At 39.2% G+C, this 17,584-nt stretch overlaps 1 protein-coding gene across 1 annotated transcript; it reads left to right on the top strand.

The window, feature by feature from the left end:
• The first annotated feature begins 5,739 nt into the window (after positions 1-5,739).
• LOC102295170 (anionic trypsin-2) lies at positions 5,740-10,874 on the top strand. The gene is made up of 6 exons (XM_042217223.1): positions 5,740-5,850; positions 6,159-6,351; positions 6,470-6,676; positions 10,067-10,128; positions 10,437-10,576; positions 10,670-10,874. Exons 1-6 carry the CDS (start codon positions 5,805-5,807, stop codon positions 10,826-10,828), a joined length of 807 nt encoding a protein of 268 aa, XP_042073157.1. The 5' UTR covers positions 5,740-5,804; the 3' UTR covers positions 10,829-10,874.
• Positions 10,875-17,584: the final 6,710 nt, after the last annotated feature.

The following is a 17,584-nucleotide window of genomic DNA, read 5'->3' as shown; positions in this document are numbered from 1 at the left end:
GATTGTAATGCTGCAAAGCAATACGAATTCATAGAAACTGAAAAGATGTTAAAACAACAGTGTACTTGATTTTGAAAACTTTATGAGATTTCATTTTATTTAGAAACAACTGTAAGAATTATTTTGTTCATTGCTCTGTACTGTATGTGTAGACTGGATTTTTGTGATCCTGGATCTGATCTTATTTACATTGGTTTATCACACCATTGTAAAGTTGTAATAAACCTGTTCAGTTCTCTCAAATTTATTTTACTCCTATTGAATCTAGTCTCTCTATATATAGACTATAATAATATAATATAATATAATATAATATAATATAATATAATATAATATAATATAATATAAATCTGACTGATGTCTGCACTCATGTCCATTTGAAATCTAGCTTGTAGAGCACGATTCATGGTTTAATGTTTGTAACATGTAAAAAAAAATTCACAATTAAAATCTGAACATTTCTAATGTTTATAATATTTATGGGGAACAAATTTCACATGACATAACAAAACTACAGTAAATTTTCAATGGATCTCTTCACTTTCTGTGGAGCCCAAACCGGTACATTTGGGTGATGACTAAGCAAAACTTATGATGTGGACAAACATTTACTCAATGCCAACTTCTTCTGTGAGAGTGACTCCTTGTTCTTTGTTCTTCTTTTTCTTCATCTGAAATCTGTTTGTTCAATCTGCAAGTCAGGATGAAGAGTCAAAACAGCATATTCTCTGTAAGTCATCTTCACTAAAGTGCTAGCTAACTAGCTATCCAGCTTAATTATCCTGATCAGTGTGTGTAAAATTTGATCTGCTTGGGATCAAGAACTGGATCAGCACATTTCTCCACAACCCCACCCCCCCCCCCCCCAAAAAAAAATAAAACAATAAAAAAACACAATATATATATATAAAATATCACTTCCTCAACAGTCTCTACTGTGTGTGGGATTTGTTCACAATTTCTTTTCTTGACTTTACTCACTGAAAACACTTTTATGGAGGCACACGTGTGTAAGCTCAAGGCAACAAAACACGACAGAACACTGCTTTCAATAGTGTCTACAACAGTGTACAACTTAATATGTAGATCTATCTATCTAGCTGTCCCTGTATGTTAAGCTAAATGATTTTACTCCCTTTGCCTTTTTCTCTGTCTGATGCTTGGGGATAAATAAAGTTTCTGTCACCTCCAGGTGTGGGTCCTTTGGGACGTCTTAGTCAAACTGCAACTTTAAAGTTTTAAAACTGGCAAAAAGAAAGAGAACTGGCTTTTCAAATTTGGTCTGTGTCACAGCCACACTGCAGACTTTTATTACAAAACTTCTCTCACAATCAAAACTCAGTGAGAAAATTTCCAAGTCTGTAGAATAAGACATGCAAAATAATAAGCTCACAGAACAGTTTGGAATGTAATCTGCTTTCCCCAAATCACAGATCACAGATATGTGATTGCACATATGCGATCGCACAATGGGGTGCTTATGTGTACATGTTGAATGAATGATGAATGACACCATATATGGTGTATTATTTATAGGGTATTTATTATTATTATTATTATTATAGTGTCGTTATCAGGATAATTGAACAAACTTTTGCAGTTATTGAACTTATGATGTTTCTTTAACAAATATAGATAGATAAATAGAATAGATCTCGCAAGTCAACATCCACAGCATGCATTTTTACAAAGACATTATAACATTAATGCCGACAGCGAGAGGTCACAACCTTGCAGGAGGACAAAGTATTCATTTTGTGTATCAACTTTTTATCAAGCTGATAAATACCTGACGGTTACAAATGAACTAAAAATTAGTTAACGTTCCAGGGAATCTGCTTCCTATAATTCAAGGATTTGGATCCAGCTAGCATCCAGGCCACATCGCTGTCTTCACCCACATTTCTTATTATAAAACTGACAGGAGGTAAATGTGGTCATAGAATGTCTTTTCCAAGCCACACATATGCATAGATTCAGATAAACATGCAGTACAATGGGGTGCTCGTGTGCATGACTCATGTAGCACCAAGAAACCGATTAGATGTAACAACAGGAGAATGTGCAGCACCCACTGTACAAAAGTGCACATATAGAGTGTCCTTTTAGAAAAGTACACATGACTTTTGAATGAATTTATGCTGACATACATGCCACAGTCTGACACAAAGAATATTAGCAACAATTTCCTTCTCTTCCTACAAAGTGTGCAGCATTAAAGTTCAAAATGAATAAATAAGTAAATTAATGAATAAAATATCCCAAAATAGTCCCGAAAACAGAAGTGAATAAAAATCTTTTAAAGCTAACAACTCTACGAATAATTTTTGTTTTCACAGGCAGTGAAAGAATCAGAGAGAGAGAAGTGTCATGAGAAATAGACGGTTTGTTACCAGGTGTTCAACCTGTTCACTCCCTGTTCACTCCCTCATCACCTCGTTTTTGTCTCTCTGTCGTCGACTACTGTTTATGAACGTTATTACAATGAGGTAAATTTAATCAACTTTAGCGAGGAAGGTGACAAACTACTCTGCTTGCCTCTGTTTGATAAGCCAACAGCAGTAGAGGCTATTTTACTAATGAAATGCAGAAAGTTTTACAGTAAACTAGCTCCTGCAAGTAAAACACAGCAGAGCCAACAAGCACAATTTTCATCATAAAAATACACTTAACACCATCTTTCTGTTTATTGAGGGGGCACAGTATCCTTACATGTTATTTAGTGGTTCTAGTTACACTTGTAAAGAAACATTGTGCACAGACATACTTGCCTTTCTATCCTCAACATAACACACATCCTGTCCTGTAACCCTAACCCAAGGAACCCAAGTGGAAAGACAATATTTTAGTCTAATATGTTTATACTATAGGTAAAACTGCACTGATCTTAGGAACCTGTACTAGTTTCTAAGAGCATGTTAGCAATATAACACCATGTTAAAAAAATGATGAACAGTTGCATCATCCTTTGGCCTTTCAGCAGCCCTTATGGAGTCCTAAAAGTGGTAGAGCAAGACAGAGAGCAATTAACAAGCTACACAAGCTTTTTATGTGTTTTGCTCTTGACCAAACCAGATAGAGCGTGTGTTTATTTCTTGGAAACTATGGTGAGTTACTAAAATTGATAAGCTAGCAGGAAAACCTATGCTAACTTTACACGTGGCAACTACTGCAACAGTGTGAACCCTGTAATGTCTAAAAAAAAAAGCGAAAACCAGTTGGAGTACTTGACCTGTGTGTGAAATGGAGTGTTATGTTTTATTTTATTGTCTATTTGATTAAGCACCTTCACAAATGCACCAAAATAATGCAAAATGCACTTTTCTTTTAGTTGTTATTCAGTGCCTTTTTGGGACATTGTCATTTCAGTTATAAGTTATTTCATATGAATAAGTTGTTTAAAACTAATTAAGTTACAAAAATTTCATGATTTGATTACACATGCCTTAAAAAGGGATCTATAAATATATTTGATTGTAATGCTGCAAAGCAATACGAATTCATAGAAACTGAAAAGATGTTAAAACAACAGTGTACTTGATTTTGAAAACTTTATGAGATTTCATTTTATTTAGAAACAACTGTAAGAATTATTTTGTTCATTGCTCTGTACTGTATGTGTAGACTGGATTTTTGTGATCCTGGATCTGATCTTATTTACATTGGTTTATCACACCATTGTAAAGTTGTAATAAACCTGTTCAGTTCTCTCAAATTTATTTTACTCCTATTGAATCTAGTCTCTCTATATATAGACTATAATAATATAATATAATATAATATAATATAATATAATATAATATAATATAATATAATATAATATAAATCTGACTGATGTCTGCACTCATGTCCATTTGAAATCTAGCTTGTAGAGCACGATTCATGGTTTAATGTTTGTAACATGTAAAAAAAAATTCACAATTAAAATCTGAACATTTCTAATGTTTATAATATTTATGGGGAACAAATTTCACATGACATAACAAAACTACAGTAAATTTTCAATGGATCTCTTCACTTTCTGTGGAGCCCAAACCGGTCATTCTGAACGATGTTAGAGGCAGCATATTCTCCAGACTCTTTCATGTCTGTCACATGTGCTCAGGATGAACCTGCTCTATCTGTGAAAAAGCAGAGGATGCCAGTACTGGACCTGTCAACTCTCCTATTCTATGACAAATGCTAATCAGGCTCCACGGTGCCAGACAGTGAGCACAGGGCACATCAGAAGACTGGGCCCTCAGGCCACCCTCATGAAGTCTGTTTCTGATTGTTTGGTCAGAGAACTTCACACCAGTGACCTGCTGGAGTTCATTTTGTAAGATTCTGTTGGGACTCCTGTTCTTCCTTGCACAAAGGAGGAGACTGTACTGGTCCTGATGGGTTAAGGACCTTTTGTGACCCTGTCCATAGAAGGCATCAACACGTGTCTTCTGGCAGTGGCACGTGTTGATGTTCCATCCTGGAGGAGTCCTACATGCTGTATATTTACATTACAGTGTTCTTCAGGATCTGCAGCCCGGGAAAATACACTGAACTGTAACAGTGAAACTCTGCTGCTAGCATGACATGGGGCAGGATAGGCAATCAGATGTAAGTCTAGACACAGCAATGTTCAGTAGCTAGTGGATCTGAGAGCAGACCACAGAAACCTCCTTAAGCATGGTCCAATAACCATTACAGTGGCAAGAAAGGGTCTCCAGTATGAAGAGTTGGATAGCACCAGGCCCCGATATAGTTCATGCCTACTGGCTGAAGAAGCTGACTGCACTCCATGAGTGTCTGGCAGCAGCACAAATGAACCAGCTGCTAGTCAATGAGAGACACCTGGAATGGCTAACTGAAGGCCGGACAGTCCTGATCCTCAAGGAACCCCAGAAGGGACCGGCCCCATTCAACTACCGACCAATAACCTGCCTCAGCACCACATTGAAGTTCCTGTTAGGAATCATAGCGGCTAAGATGAACAGGCACATGGGTCAATGCCTGAGTGGGGCACAGAATGCGATTACTTTACTCCTAAATTTCCTAACAGTGATTCCACTGGTGCATCCAAGTTTAATGAGAATGTTTGTTTGGCAGCATGGTGGCACAGTGGTCAGCACCGTTGCCAGCAAGAAAGCCCTGAGTTTGAATCTGTGTGTGCATGCTCTCCCCGTGTTTGCGTGGGTTCTCTTCACGTACTCAGCATCTAAAGAATGCAGGCAGTGGGGTTAGCTTAATTGATGATTCTCACTTGCCCATACGTGTGAATGGTTGTTTCTTTGTGTTAGGCCTTTGATAGACTATCCATGGTCTAACCTGCCTCTCGCCCTATGATAGCTGGGATAGGCTCCAGACCCGCCCCCCCCTCAACTCTGATAAAGTGGAAGAGAATGGAAACAATGCTCATTTATCGTTTGCTTTTTAAAAATTTTACCAGACATTTTGGCGTTCAACATCCATCATATTTATTTTAACAAAACAAAATTTTAATAATTCTTTTAGCGAAACTAACAAGTTGCACATTAAAGATGTATTCACATATTTGGATACATATGTTGAAAAAATATATATTAATATATATATATATTAAAAAAAGAAACTTATCTTATTTATGTCTGGAGTGTTTGAGAGAAAAATACTAATTAATGACATGCAACATGTAAAAAAAAAGATAAAGTCATATTTAAAATTTGCATGAAGAATGTCCCAACCAATGGGGTTTTGTGATAAAATTATGCTCTGTGATTGGTGGCTTCATGGCCACCAGCACAGTGAGAACAGGCTTAAAAGGTCCCAGCACAGCATTCACTGCAAGCTGAATGACAGCAATGGCTCATCTGAAGCTTCTTCTTCTTCTGTGTGTTGGTGAGTGAAATATTGCACTTATTTCTCAGGTTGTGACAAATTCTGTGTTACTAAAGGATTATTTAGGTTTTCACTAAACCACCAGATACTGTTTTTGTTCTTCTTTGTCTCTGCTTTGATATCAGTTATTATACATTTGTCAGAATGTTACAGTATCAGGAACACTGTCTCTACAGTATGATTGTACTTTTTCTTCTTTTCATCAACTCTTTGCAGACACATTTCTGCAACTATATTAACTAGAAAGAATATGTTGTTCTTCAGATGGAAGAAACAACCAGTTGTGAGTAAATTATTTTCTTTTTCAGGCATCACAGTCAGCACAGGAGTAGATTTGCACAAAAGGATCTATGGAGGCCAAAAGTGTCCAGACACTGAGCGTCAGTATCACGTGAAACTAAAGGCAACCAATGCAACACATGAAAGTCTCTGTGGTGGCTCACTGATCCATGAACGGTGGATTCTGACTGCAGCCCACTGCTGGGAAAATGAACCTGGATGGTGAGAAAACAACAGTTTCACTTATAAATGTTTTTAATAGAATTTAAAAGTTAGGACAGTATTTCAAATGCTCATGTTCTGTAATTGGAGTCGCTTACACTCATTTCCCCTTGTGCAGGTATATGTATGCAACTTTAGGAGTTCATCCATCATGGATAAAGTTATTATTTCAACGATCTTCAGATAAAAAAAAAAAGGTCAAAATCACAAGTGGATCATTTTTTGTGGGCATAAATACGTTTGATGACATCATGCTACTGGAAATTCCTTCACAACCAGGCAGGAAAACCGTTGCCTTACCAGACTGTGCAAATCCTCCCAAAATGTAAGTTGTGCGCTTACCTAATAAGTCTGAATCCTTTCTGACTTTTCCACTTTTTTATTTTTATTTATTTGTATTATGATATTTCTTTATTCACAATGTTGAATATAAATGAAACTTGTATGGTTTGGATACTTACTAAAACAATATATGAAAGTGGCCACTTTCATGAGTAAACCATATCAGCCTTATATGATTCACTATATGAAGTAGGCCAAATCTGCCAGTCTTTTATAAGTTTTCACTATTTCTTTTCCATATGGGACAGCTCAATCAACACAATATCACAGTAAAAACTTACATTACACTAAAGAAGGAGTTTAAACATAAACAACAGCATTGACAAACTCCCTCAGCAAGCATAATGTTTTTGTGGGATTGCACCACTATTCAATAACAAGTACAATCCTTCCAACTTTTCTTTATGTCAGGGCTCTGTGGCAGGCCTGAGGTGCCTCAGGCAGGGATGAGGACGCAAAATACAGGACTCATAGAGAATGAGTGGCAAATTAAAGAACCTCAGCTTTATTGCTGGCATGAAACAAAACATAAACCAAACTGAGAATGGTATGACAAGAACACATAGGCAATTCTGAGGATACAACACGACAGCGAGCAAAGGAAAACACAGGGCTTATATACACAGAGGCGTAATCAGGGAATGGGAAACAGGAGGGAGACGCAGCTGGGAGAAATTAGGGGTAACGAGTAGGGATGGGTATTGATAAGATTTTCACGATTCCGATTCCATTTTCGATTCTGTTTAACGATTCGATTCTTTATCGATTCTCTTATCGATTCTTTTTAAAAAAGGAGAACACTAAGGTCGAATTAGCTTAGAACTTTGTTTTATATCTTCTCTTTGAACAAGATAGAAATTTAGGAGTAACATGGCCTTACAAACCAACAGTGAGATCTTAAGAGATCCAGCCTACGGCTCTTCAATGGGGTGTCACAGGGTCCCCAGGAAAAAAAATTGTAAATGTAAAATAATAAAATAAATATTCTTCTGTAGCAATAACAAAGTATAACATAAATTATTCAGTAGCAATTACACAAGAATATCCAGTAATGTCCCTGCCTACAATTAAACACATTCACTTACCGAAAATCGGGGGCATCTGCTGTGGCAAATGGGTGCAAGCCTTTTACCACAAACTTAGTCACTGCTCGGTGACATTCGTCTATCCTGGCCTGAAAGGAGACGCTACCGGTAGACTGCAGCGAGAACTGCCAGCATCTGAGCCAGACTCTGTCTGTCTCTCTCATCATGGTCACCTAAATGCACAGTAATGGCAGGTTTTGTAATAAGGCAGATCGCGCTAACATAATATTGCTGTTAGTTGATTATTTACCTGCCGCATTAACGGGAGAGGACGTGCAAACGTTAGCGCTGCTGCTGGGTTGAGATTCACGAGTCCGGAGCGGAATTAAAAAACGACATTCATTTAAGGTTATCTGTGTTTTGTGAGCAAATGCTTTTGCATATTCGTAGTGTTTCCTCCCTTAAATGAAATATCTACTTTGCAAGTTGCCCCGTTGTCATCCGTTCTCGTAAAGTATAACCAAACTTTTGAGCGTTTGAGCCGCCATGTTTCCTGCCAGGTAAATGACGCTCCGCAACGTGGTGACGTCATTCAGGGCGACTGGAATCGATAAGGGAATCGTTTGCAAAAATGGCAAACAATTCCAAGAAATTGAAACAGTGGGAACCGGTTCTCAACAAGAACCGGTTTTCGATACCCACCCCTAGTAACGAGACAGGGGGAAGCAAAACTGAATACACTGACATAAGACATGGACCTCCAAAGTAAAACAGGAAACAATCCACAAAGGCGCAGATTTGACACTGAACTAAACCTACACAAAGTACGAAGACATAAAACCTAAGAACAAAACCCTAAACCAGAATAAACTGAAACATGGAATTAAAACAAGACAATCAGAATACATAAAAACCATAATACATAAAAATATAACAAACTGAAAATGCTGGGTCAAAATGACCCAGAACCGTGACACGTTATACTGTACACATTAACATCATTAACAACATTAAAAATAGTATTTCTATGTCTTTTAGACAGTGAATTTCATTCAACAAGTGGAATATGAAACATGAATAATATAAAATAGGACCATTTAAGAAAAATAATATAATATAGTAATAATAAACATACTAATACCAGTTTAAAATAAATGATTATCATTTTCATTCATTCCCTCTAAAGAATAACTTTGTACTGTGTAGTCTGTTTGTAACAGGCAGCAGGTTTTTGTCCTTCCCAGGTTTGTATGTCTGGAGTTTAACCTCTGGCTCTGTTTCCCTTCTTATTTCTGTAGTCTCAGTGTGTGTTGTGTTCAGTTTTGCTCCCCCTGTTGTTTGCCTGATTGAGTTCACCTGTGTTACCTCATGTGTCCCATCTGCCTGATTACTTTGTGTGCATTTAAGTCCTTTGTTTTGTACTTTTGTTTGTCTGGATCTCTTTCTGGCTGTGTCCTGTTTGTCTGTTGCAATAGCCGAGCTAGTATTGCCGAGTACTCTATATTTAAAGCTGCTTTTGAGTTTAGTCCTGGATATTGGATCTGCCTGTCACACAGTGCATTATGAGAGTAACGGGTAAATAAGTCATTACTGAAAGAAATGTGATTCCTTTTAAGGCTGCTTGACTAAAGTGAAAATCATACAACATATTGAACTTCTAATCTGTCTTCATAGAGGTGTCCTTTAACAAATGTGAATTTAAAAAACAGTGAATAAGCTTTGAGATTGTATGTAAGATCATCTTGTAGGGAAGTCATGGAATCCATTACCCACAACTAATAAGCAGGGTAATAAGAAAATATAATTTGATATAATATTATAAATGAAACCATGAAAGCCACTTACAGTGTTTGTTGCTCTAACTGATAACACGAGGCTCAGTGAAGCAAAAAATGTATCCAACCATGGAACGGTTTTCAGAACGGGATTTAGAAAGGTTCAAACAAGTTAATGGAGCAGGAGAAGATGGTTATCATGCAGGTCAGGGCAGTAGTCCATCAACAGGATGACATCATACTTGTGAAGTTTCAAACCCATGACTGACATTATACCTGCATCTCCACCTGACTGACATCGACGATAATATCACTGAGCCTGGATCAAGAGTTAAGATTCCTTGTTTTGATTTTAGGAGTTACATCCATGACACGCAGTGAATGACAATGAAACACGTGTGGCAGACAGTGATGTGTGATATCTGAACCCTCAGTTACTCAGAGTTAGTAGCTGTAGCTGGACTGGAAATACCCAGCATGCAGTGTACATCATTATGATTTATTATTTTATTCTGTGTTCACAAGACACGGGTGGATGTGGAATTAATTTGTGACAATTTTTTCTGTTTCTAGAAATGACGTCGTTCAGGTGGCAGGCTTTGGGAATTACCAGGTAGATAAGAACAACAATGAAAGTAAGAATAATTTTCTTGATTAGGTCAGTTTATTTTAAAATCTGATTTTGCTTTGTGTGTTATTATAGTTATATTTAATTTTGTATGAAAAAAAAGTTGTTGTTTTTTTGTCTCTTTTTTTTTTTACAGTGTATATATTATATGCCAGGTTCCCACCTTTTTAGATGCAGTTTTTTTTTAAGAAAACATTTTGCTTGAAAAATATTTGAATTGTTTGTAGAAATAAAGGAAAATATCATTTTCCTTAAGATTTTAGCTTTTGAAAGGTTATGAATGACTTTTGTTCTTTTCTTTTTTTTTTTCTCTAGTCACTGGCCAACCACCTCATCTAAAGTGTGCAGACATGCATGTTGTTGACTGTGGACCTACCAGAAACTCTCAATGTGATGCACATGTGCCGTATAACAACAGGCTGTGTCTGAAAGAACCTAATGTAGATACACGTAAGGTAAGTTGACTGCTAACATTACTGTATATCATCTGTGTATGTTTTAGATCTTTTGGAAGAAACTTAAACACAAATTATATTTTTCTCTCTCAGGGTGATTCTGGTGGTGGAGTGATTTACAACAACATGATTTATGGGGTAATCAGTAGCGGTTATAAACGTGCCTGTACTGGACCAACTGTTACTGTGAATGTCTGTCCTTACATGAACTGGATAAACCAGAAAATTAATCCAAAAAGTAATGGAAAATAACTGAAGGAAAATAACATTCAGAATAAACAATCATCTCTACATGAAACTTGTGTGCTGTGTGTTGTGTCCAAAAAACTCACTGAAAAGCCTTCAGCTAATCCAAAATGCTGCAGCAAGAGTCCTGACAGGGACTAGAAAGAGAGAGCATATTTCTCCTGTTTTGGCTTCCCTTCATTGGCTTCCTGTTAAATCCAGAATTGAATTCAAAATCCTGCTCCTCACATACAAGGTCTTAAATAATCAGGCCCCATCTTATCTTAATGACCTTGTAGTACCATATCACCCTATTAGAGCACTTCGCTCTCGCTCTGCAGGCCTACTTGTTGTTCCTAGAGTATTTAAAAGTAGAATGGGAGGGAGAGCCTTCAGTTTTCAGGCCCCTCTTCTGTGGAACCAGCTTCCAGTTTGGATTCGGGAGACAGACACTATCTCTACTTTTAAGATTAGGCTTAAAACTTTCCTTTTTGCTAAAGCATATAGTTAGGGCTGGACCAGGTGACCCTGAATCCTCCCTTAGTTATGCTGCAATAGACGTAGGCTGCCGGGGGATTCCCATGATGCATTGAGTTTTTCCTTTCCAGTCACCTTTCTCACTCACTATGTATTAACAGACCTCTCTGCATTGAATCATATCTGTTATTAACCTCTGTCTCTCTTCCACAGCATGTCTTTTATCCTGTCTTCCTTCTCTCACCCCAACCGGTCGCAGCAGATGGCCGCCCCTCCCTGAGCCTGGTTCTGCCGGAGGTTTCTTCCTGTTAAAAGGGAGTTTTTCCTTCCCACTGTGCCAAAGTGCTTGCTCATAGGGGGTCATATGATTGTTGGGTTTTTCTCTGTATCTATGAAGCGCCTTGAGGCGACTTATGTTGTGATTTGGCGCTATATAAATAAAATTGTATTGAATTGAATTGAAGTACAAGCTTAAAAAAATGGTATTACTGTCTTTACACATGTGGAGACTGAAAACATGCTGTTGTTTGCACATATTTAATAATCAGCTCTGCACAGGAGCTGAAGCAGAGTGCAGCCTGTTGCTTTTACAGTATCGTGGCTCAAGAGTTGGGAGTTCGCCTTGTAATCGGAAGGTTGCAGGTTTGAGCCCCAGCTTGGACAGTCTCGGTCGTTGTGTCCTTGGGCAAGACACTTCACCCGTTGCCTACTGGTGGTGGTCAGAGGGCCCGGTGGTGCCAGAATTCGTATTTGAGGTAAGAGACAAACGACTGCAAAGTCCCAGTGAGGTGCATCAAAACAATGATTTTATTTAAACACATATATGTGGAAGCCGAGCACGATCACACAAATAGCATCGATCTTCCCAGAACAATAAATGTGCAGTCATATATATATATAACATAGTTGATGACGAGCATCATGCGTCAAAGCAGATAACTAACATGCATCAGTTCCAGTAATTCCAAGCTTGGACACATTCAAAAAAGAACAGTTCCTTCCTCTGTTCCTCCGCCACCGCCAGATGCTTCCTGTTATTTCACATACTGCACTTCACTTATTTGTGGAACTAACCTGTCACGTATGCAGGTAAAACAACTTTGCAGTTTCAAGCAAAACAAGTCTAGATACTGTGTATGTGTACAGGCAGCATATGTGTGTCTTGACCTCAGTGCATGACGTACTCTGAGTCATCTGTTACCAGGCAAACTCCCAGCAGGCTGCTGAGTGCACACAGGCCTGTATTCTGTTTACAGGTAAGGGGTGCCTGCTGATAGAGCTGGGACAGTTGTTCCATGTCAACAGCGCTCCGACACCTTTATATATGCCAGGCTATTGTTGACTCCTGGTCCACCAAACCTTGGTTCGACCAGCGAAATTGCTGGAGGCAGTGAGGGTGGATGTTAGTTGTGTGCATAAGAATATACACAAATATTGCATAGTGCCACTAGAAATAAAGTACAATTTCAAAAGACATAGAGTTAAGGCTGCAGTTAGCTCCCGCCTGACACATCCCTTAAGTCTGTTGACAGATTAGCTGGGGTTTCACAACCTGTATGGCCAGTGTGTGGGGATGTGTTCACGACAGATAGGGGCATGTAATGTTTGTGCTCAGTGGTGATGCAAAGTTGTCCAACACTGAATCTTGGGAGGAGGAGACAGTGGGGCCTTCTTGGGGTCTAAGTCAGGCAGTGAGGCTATGCTGCAGAGGAGGGGTGCTATACTAGGTTCAGAGGGTAGTGTTATTCCCCATGTTACGACCCCCTCTGCTAGGCGACAGGTGGGGAGAAACATACACAAGCCCTCTCACGAAATCAGAGTAAATAAGGGGTTTTATTACAAACATTAAACTGAAAACCAACGGGGCTGTTCAACAGACCACCGGGCAAACAATACACAAAGAAAAGAACAGGCAAGAATAAAAGCTAAGGGTTAACTAAGGTGAGCCAGCAAACACAAGACTCTAATAAAACTAAGGTCAGCTATATATCAGAGTTTACAGACAGAGTTCAAATGCTAAGCAGACGAGGCGGCCGCAGCATGTTCACGTCAGAGCAGCAGTTCCCCACAGTGTGAAGAATCTTCAGCCTTTTTATACTCCCAGGTGCAGACAATCAGCCAGTCAATTGGTCTTGAAGTGTCATGGGATCTCCAGGCAGCCAATCGTTCATGAGGTCTGGCACACTTGGATCTGCATAAAAGAAGGCTGGCACAGGACTCCCAGCAGCCAGCCATCCACGAGTCCTAGCACTCTTGGATTTGCATAAACAAAAGGGCAGTCCCACTTCCCACTTCTCCGAGGCCCAGGGCCGTAACACCCCTCCCCTTAAAATACAAGACTACGTTTTGTATACACAGATTTTAATATCCGTGACAGACAACAAAACAAGTCATACTCACAACTGGGAGAGGCCATCAGCTAATACATTTTCTGATCCTTTTATATGCCGAATCTCCAAATTGTACTCTTGCAGCAGCAAGACCCATCGCATGAGTCGTTGATTGTGGTTAAACATTCGGGCAAGAAATACAAGTGGATTATGATCAGTGTACACTACAACGGGTAATGTGCCAGACCCCAAGTACACATGGAAGTGCTGAAGAGCTAGCAACAAGGCCAATGTCTCCTTTTCAGTGACGGAGTAATTTACCTGATGCTTGTTAAACTTGCGGGAGAAGTAACAAATGGGGTGGTCCAATCCCTGCAAGTCTTCTTGCAACAGTACTGCCCCAGCCCCAACAGCACTGGCATCAACCTCTAACTTGAACGGACGCGTCAAGTCGGGTGCAGTTAACACGGGAGTGTGGCATAGGAGGGCTTTCGCACTTTCAAAGGCATCCTGACACTCATCAGACCACAGGAAATCAACCTTAGGTCTTAGCAGGTTGGTCAACGGCTGGACTATGGAGGAGAAGTTTTTGCAGAAGTTCCTGTAATAACCCACCATTCCCAGGAATCTGCGCAATTCCCGCTGGGTGGTAGGCGTGGGATACTCCATAATTCAATTCAATTCAATTTTATTTATATAGCGCCAAATCACAACAAAAGTCGCCTCAAGGCACTTCATAGATACAGAGAAAAACCCAACAATCATATGGCCCCCTATGAGCAAGCACTTTGGCGACAGTGGGAAGGAAAAACTCCCTTTTAACAGGAAGAAACCTCCGGCAGAACCAGTCTCAGGGAGGGGCGGCTATCTGAATAACAGATATGATTCAATGCAGAGATGTCTATTAATACATAGTGAGTGAGAAAGGTGACTGGAAAGGAAAAACTCAATGCATCATGGGAAATCCCCCGCAGCCTACGTCTATTGCAGCATAACTAAGGGAGGATTCAGGGTCACCTGGTCCAGCCCTAACTATATGCTTTAGCAAAAAGGAAAGTTTTAAGCCTAATCTTAAAAGTAGAGATAGTGTCTGTCTCCCGAATCCAAACTGGAAGCTGGTTCCACAGAAGAGGGGCCTGAAAACTGAAGGCTCTCCCTCCCATTCTACTTTTAAATACTCTAGGAACAACAAGTAGGCCTGCAGAGCAGAGCGAAGTGCTCTAATAGGGTGATATGGTACTACAAGGTCATTAAGATAAGATGGGGCCTGATTATTTAAGACCTTGTATGTGAGGAGCAGGATTTTGAATTCAATTCTGGATTTAACAGGAAGCCAATGAAGGGAAGCCAAAACAGGAGAAATATGCTCTCTCTTTCTAGTCCCTGTCAGGACTCTTGCTGCAGCATTTTGGATTAGCTGAAGGCTTTTCAGTGAGTTTTTTGGACATCCTGATAATAATGAATTACAGTAGTCCAGCCTGGAAGTAATAAATGCATGAACTAGTTTTTCAGCGTCACTCTGAGACAGGATATTTCTAATTTTAGAGATGTTGCGCAAATGGAAGAACGCAGTCTTACATATTTGTTTAATATGTGCGTTGAAGGACATATCCTGGTCAAAAATGACTCCAAGGTTCCTCACAGCGTTACTGGAGGCCAAGGTAATGCCATCCAGAGTAAGAATCTGGTTAGATACCATATTTCTAACCAGAGTAAGAATCTGGTTAGATACCATATTTCTAAGCTTTTCAGGGCCGAGTACAATAACCTCAGTTTTATCTGAATTAAGAAGCAGAAAGTTAGCGGCCATCCAGGTCTTTATGTCTTTAAGACATTCCTGCAGTTTAACTAATTGGTGTGTGTTATCTGGCTTCATGGACAGATAGAGCTGGGTGTCATCAGCATAGCAGTGAAAATGTATGCTATGTCTTCTAATGATGCTGCCTAAGGGAAGCATGTATAATGTAAACAGAATTGGTCCTAGCACTGAACCCTGTGGAACTCCATAATTAACCTCAGTGTGTGAAGAGGACTCTCCATTTACATGCACAAATTGGAGTCTATTAGATAGATATGATACAAACCACTGCAGTGCAGTACCTGTAATACCTACAGCATGTTCTAATCGCTCTAATAGGATATTATGGTCAACAGTATCGAATGCTACACTAAGGTCTAGCAGGACAAGCACAGAGATGAGTCCACTGTCAGAGGCCATAAGAAGATCATTTGTAACCTTCACTAAAGCTGTTTCTGTGCTGTGTATAATATAAGCGATCATTACATGATAAGAATATCAACAACCTTGTTTCTTCATCTTCACCAAATCACTCAGAGTCATAAACATGTCACACAGCAGACATTTTGATTTTTTCAGCTCTTGTTGAAATCCCTCACCTAAAAGACTAGATGGGCATGGACTGTAACAGGAAGGTAGCAGCAGACAAAACCACCCTTCAACCTTCAATGACTCAGTTGTTGTAGCTTATTAAATAAGGAAGGTAACAAGGTATTTGTGTGTCACAGTGAATCACAATAACCTTTGTTTTATTTCAATGAAGATGTTTTACAGAGAATGTGCTGTTTTGACTCTTCATCCTGACTTGCAGATCGAACAAACAGATTTCACATGAAGAAAAAGAAGAACAAAGAGTCACTCTCACAGAAGAAGTTGGCATTGAGCAGATGTTTGTTCTCATTGCAGAAGGTTTTGCTGAGTCATCACCCAAATGTACTCAAATATTTACACATGCCAACAAATAATGAGAAATGCAATAAAAGGTTGTCAGTAAGTTCACCAATTGTATTGATAACTTCCACTGCCATGTTATAACTAAACCAGAGTGGACACTAGTATAGATCACCTGGTTCAGCATGTGATCCATATGCTGTAAAGCTATTGCTATTGCAGAAGCTTGGTATTGAATCTGCCCTGGGCCATTTTGTTTACAGCGAGCTTGAGAACATGTGCTGTTTGACTTGCAGATTGAAGAAGGTGATATCAGGGGAGGAAGAATACCAAGAACTAAAGTACAGACACATTACGCAGAAGTAAGAAGACGTTTTTAGAAAGAGGAAATATTCTGCAGTTATTCAGAGGTCATTTACATAAAATGGACAGATGTCTAGTTTACCACTAAAAGAATGTCAGAACAGAGTAAAGAGGAGCTGATGTCTGAAGATATCCAGAGGAGAATAAATACATCAGGAAATTTGTTAAAGGAGTTTGTTAAAATGACGGTGAGCTGTAGGAACGTGTTCCCAATCTTTTGCTACTCCTCAGCCTCGTGTTTTCAGTAAAACCAAACAGCAACAATCAGAGGCTGACTTAGCCTCCCATGAAACCAAACTATGAGAACTTTGAGAGGACGACGGTTCACCAATATGAGTGTGTCAACATAAAACGAAATGACTGATTGAGCGTTATTAGTTTAAGCTCCAACATATGCTAGCAGGGACAACAAGAAAACCACAGTTGTTGTTATGAGCACCAAAAGCACACAGCATGCAGCTAACATGCAGCTAGTGCACATGGTGTTTGTCAGCAGCAGAGCTCTCGTACAGAACTCGTTTGTTCCACTGTTACTTTTAATAAAAAGAAAAGACGCACTAAGCCAGAGGTTGCAAACAGAATATAATGGCTAATGTGCCTGGTTGGTCATTAAACAGGACATATCACACTTGTTGTTTCTGTAAACTGATTGTTTATTATGAATGTTTATTTTTTTCATTTACTTGCTAATTTCTTTATTTATCCAAACAATGTAAGAACACACATTTTGCCATGGTTCTGGGTCATTTTCACCCAGCTTTCTGAGTTTCTATTCTCTGTTTAGTTCCTTGTTTATTGGGTTCCCTTGTGTCTCTGTCCTCTACGTCCCTCTCTGTGTGTCCGTCTTTATGTGTGTTCTTGTGGATTTCCTTGTGTTTTGCTTTCCATCTTCTGTTCCCGTGTTCCCCTCAGTGGGTTTCATCC

This window comes from Haplochromis burtoni, unplaced genomic scaffold (assembly GCF_018398535.1).
Source record: "Haplochromis burtoni strain Fernald_Lab_line unplaced genomic scaffold, NCSU_Asbu1 Contig_1701, whole genome shotgun sequence".
Lineage (NCBI taxonomy): Eukaryota > Metazoa > Chordata > Actinopteri > Cichliformes > Cichlidae > Haplochromis > Haplochromis burtoni.
The sequence above is the reverse complement of the archived record's forward strand: the minus strand, read 5'-3'. Positions and strand labels throughout refer to the sequence as shown.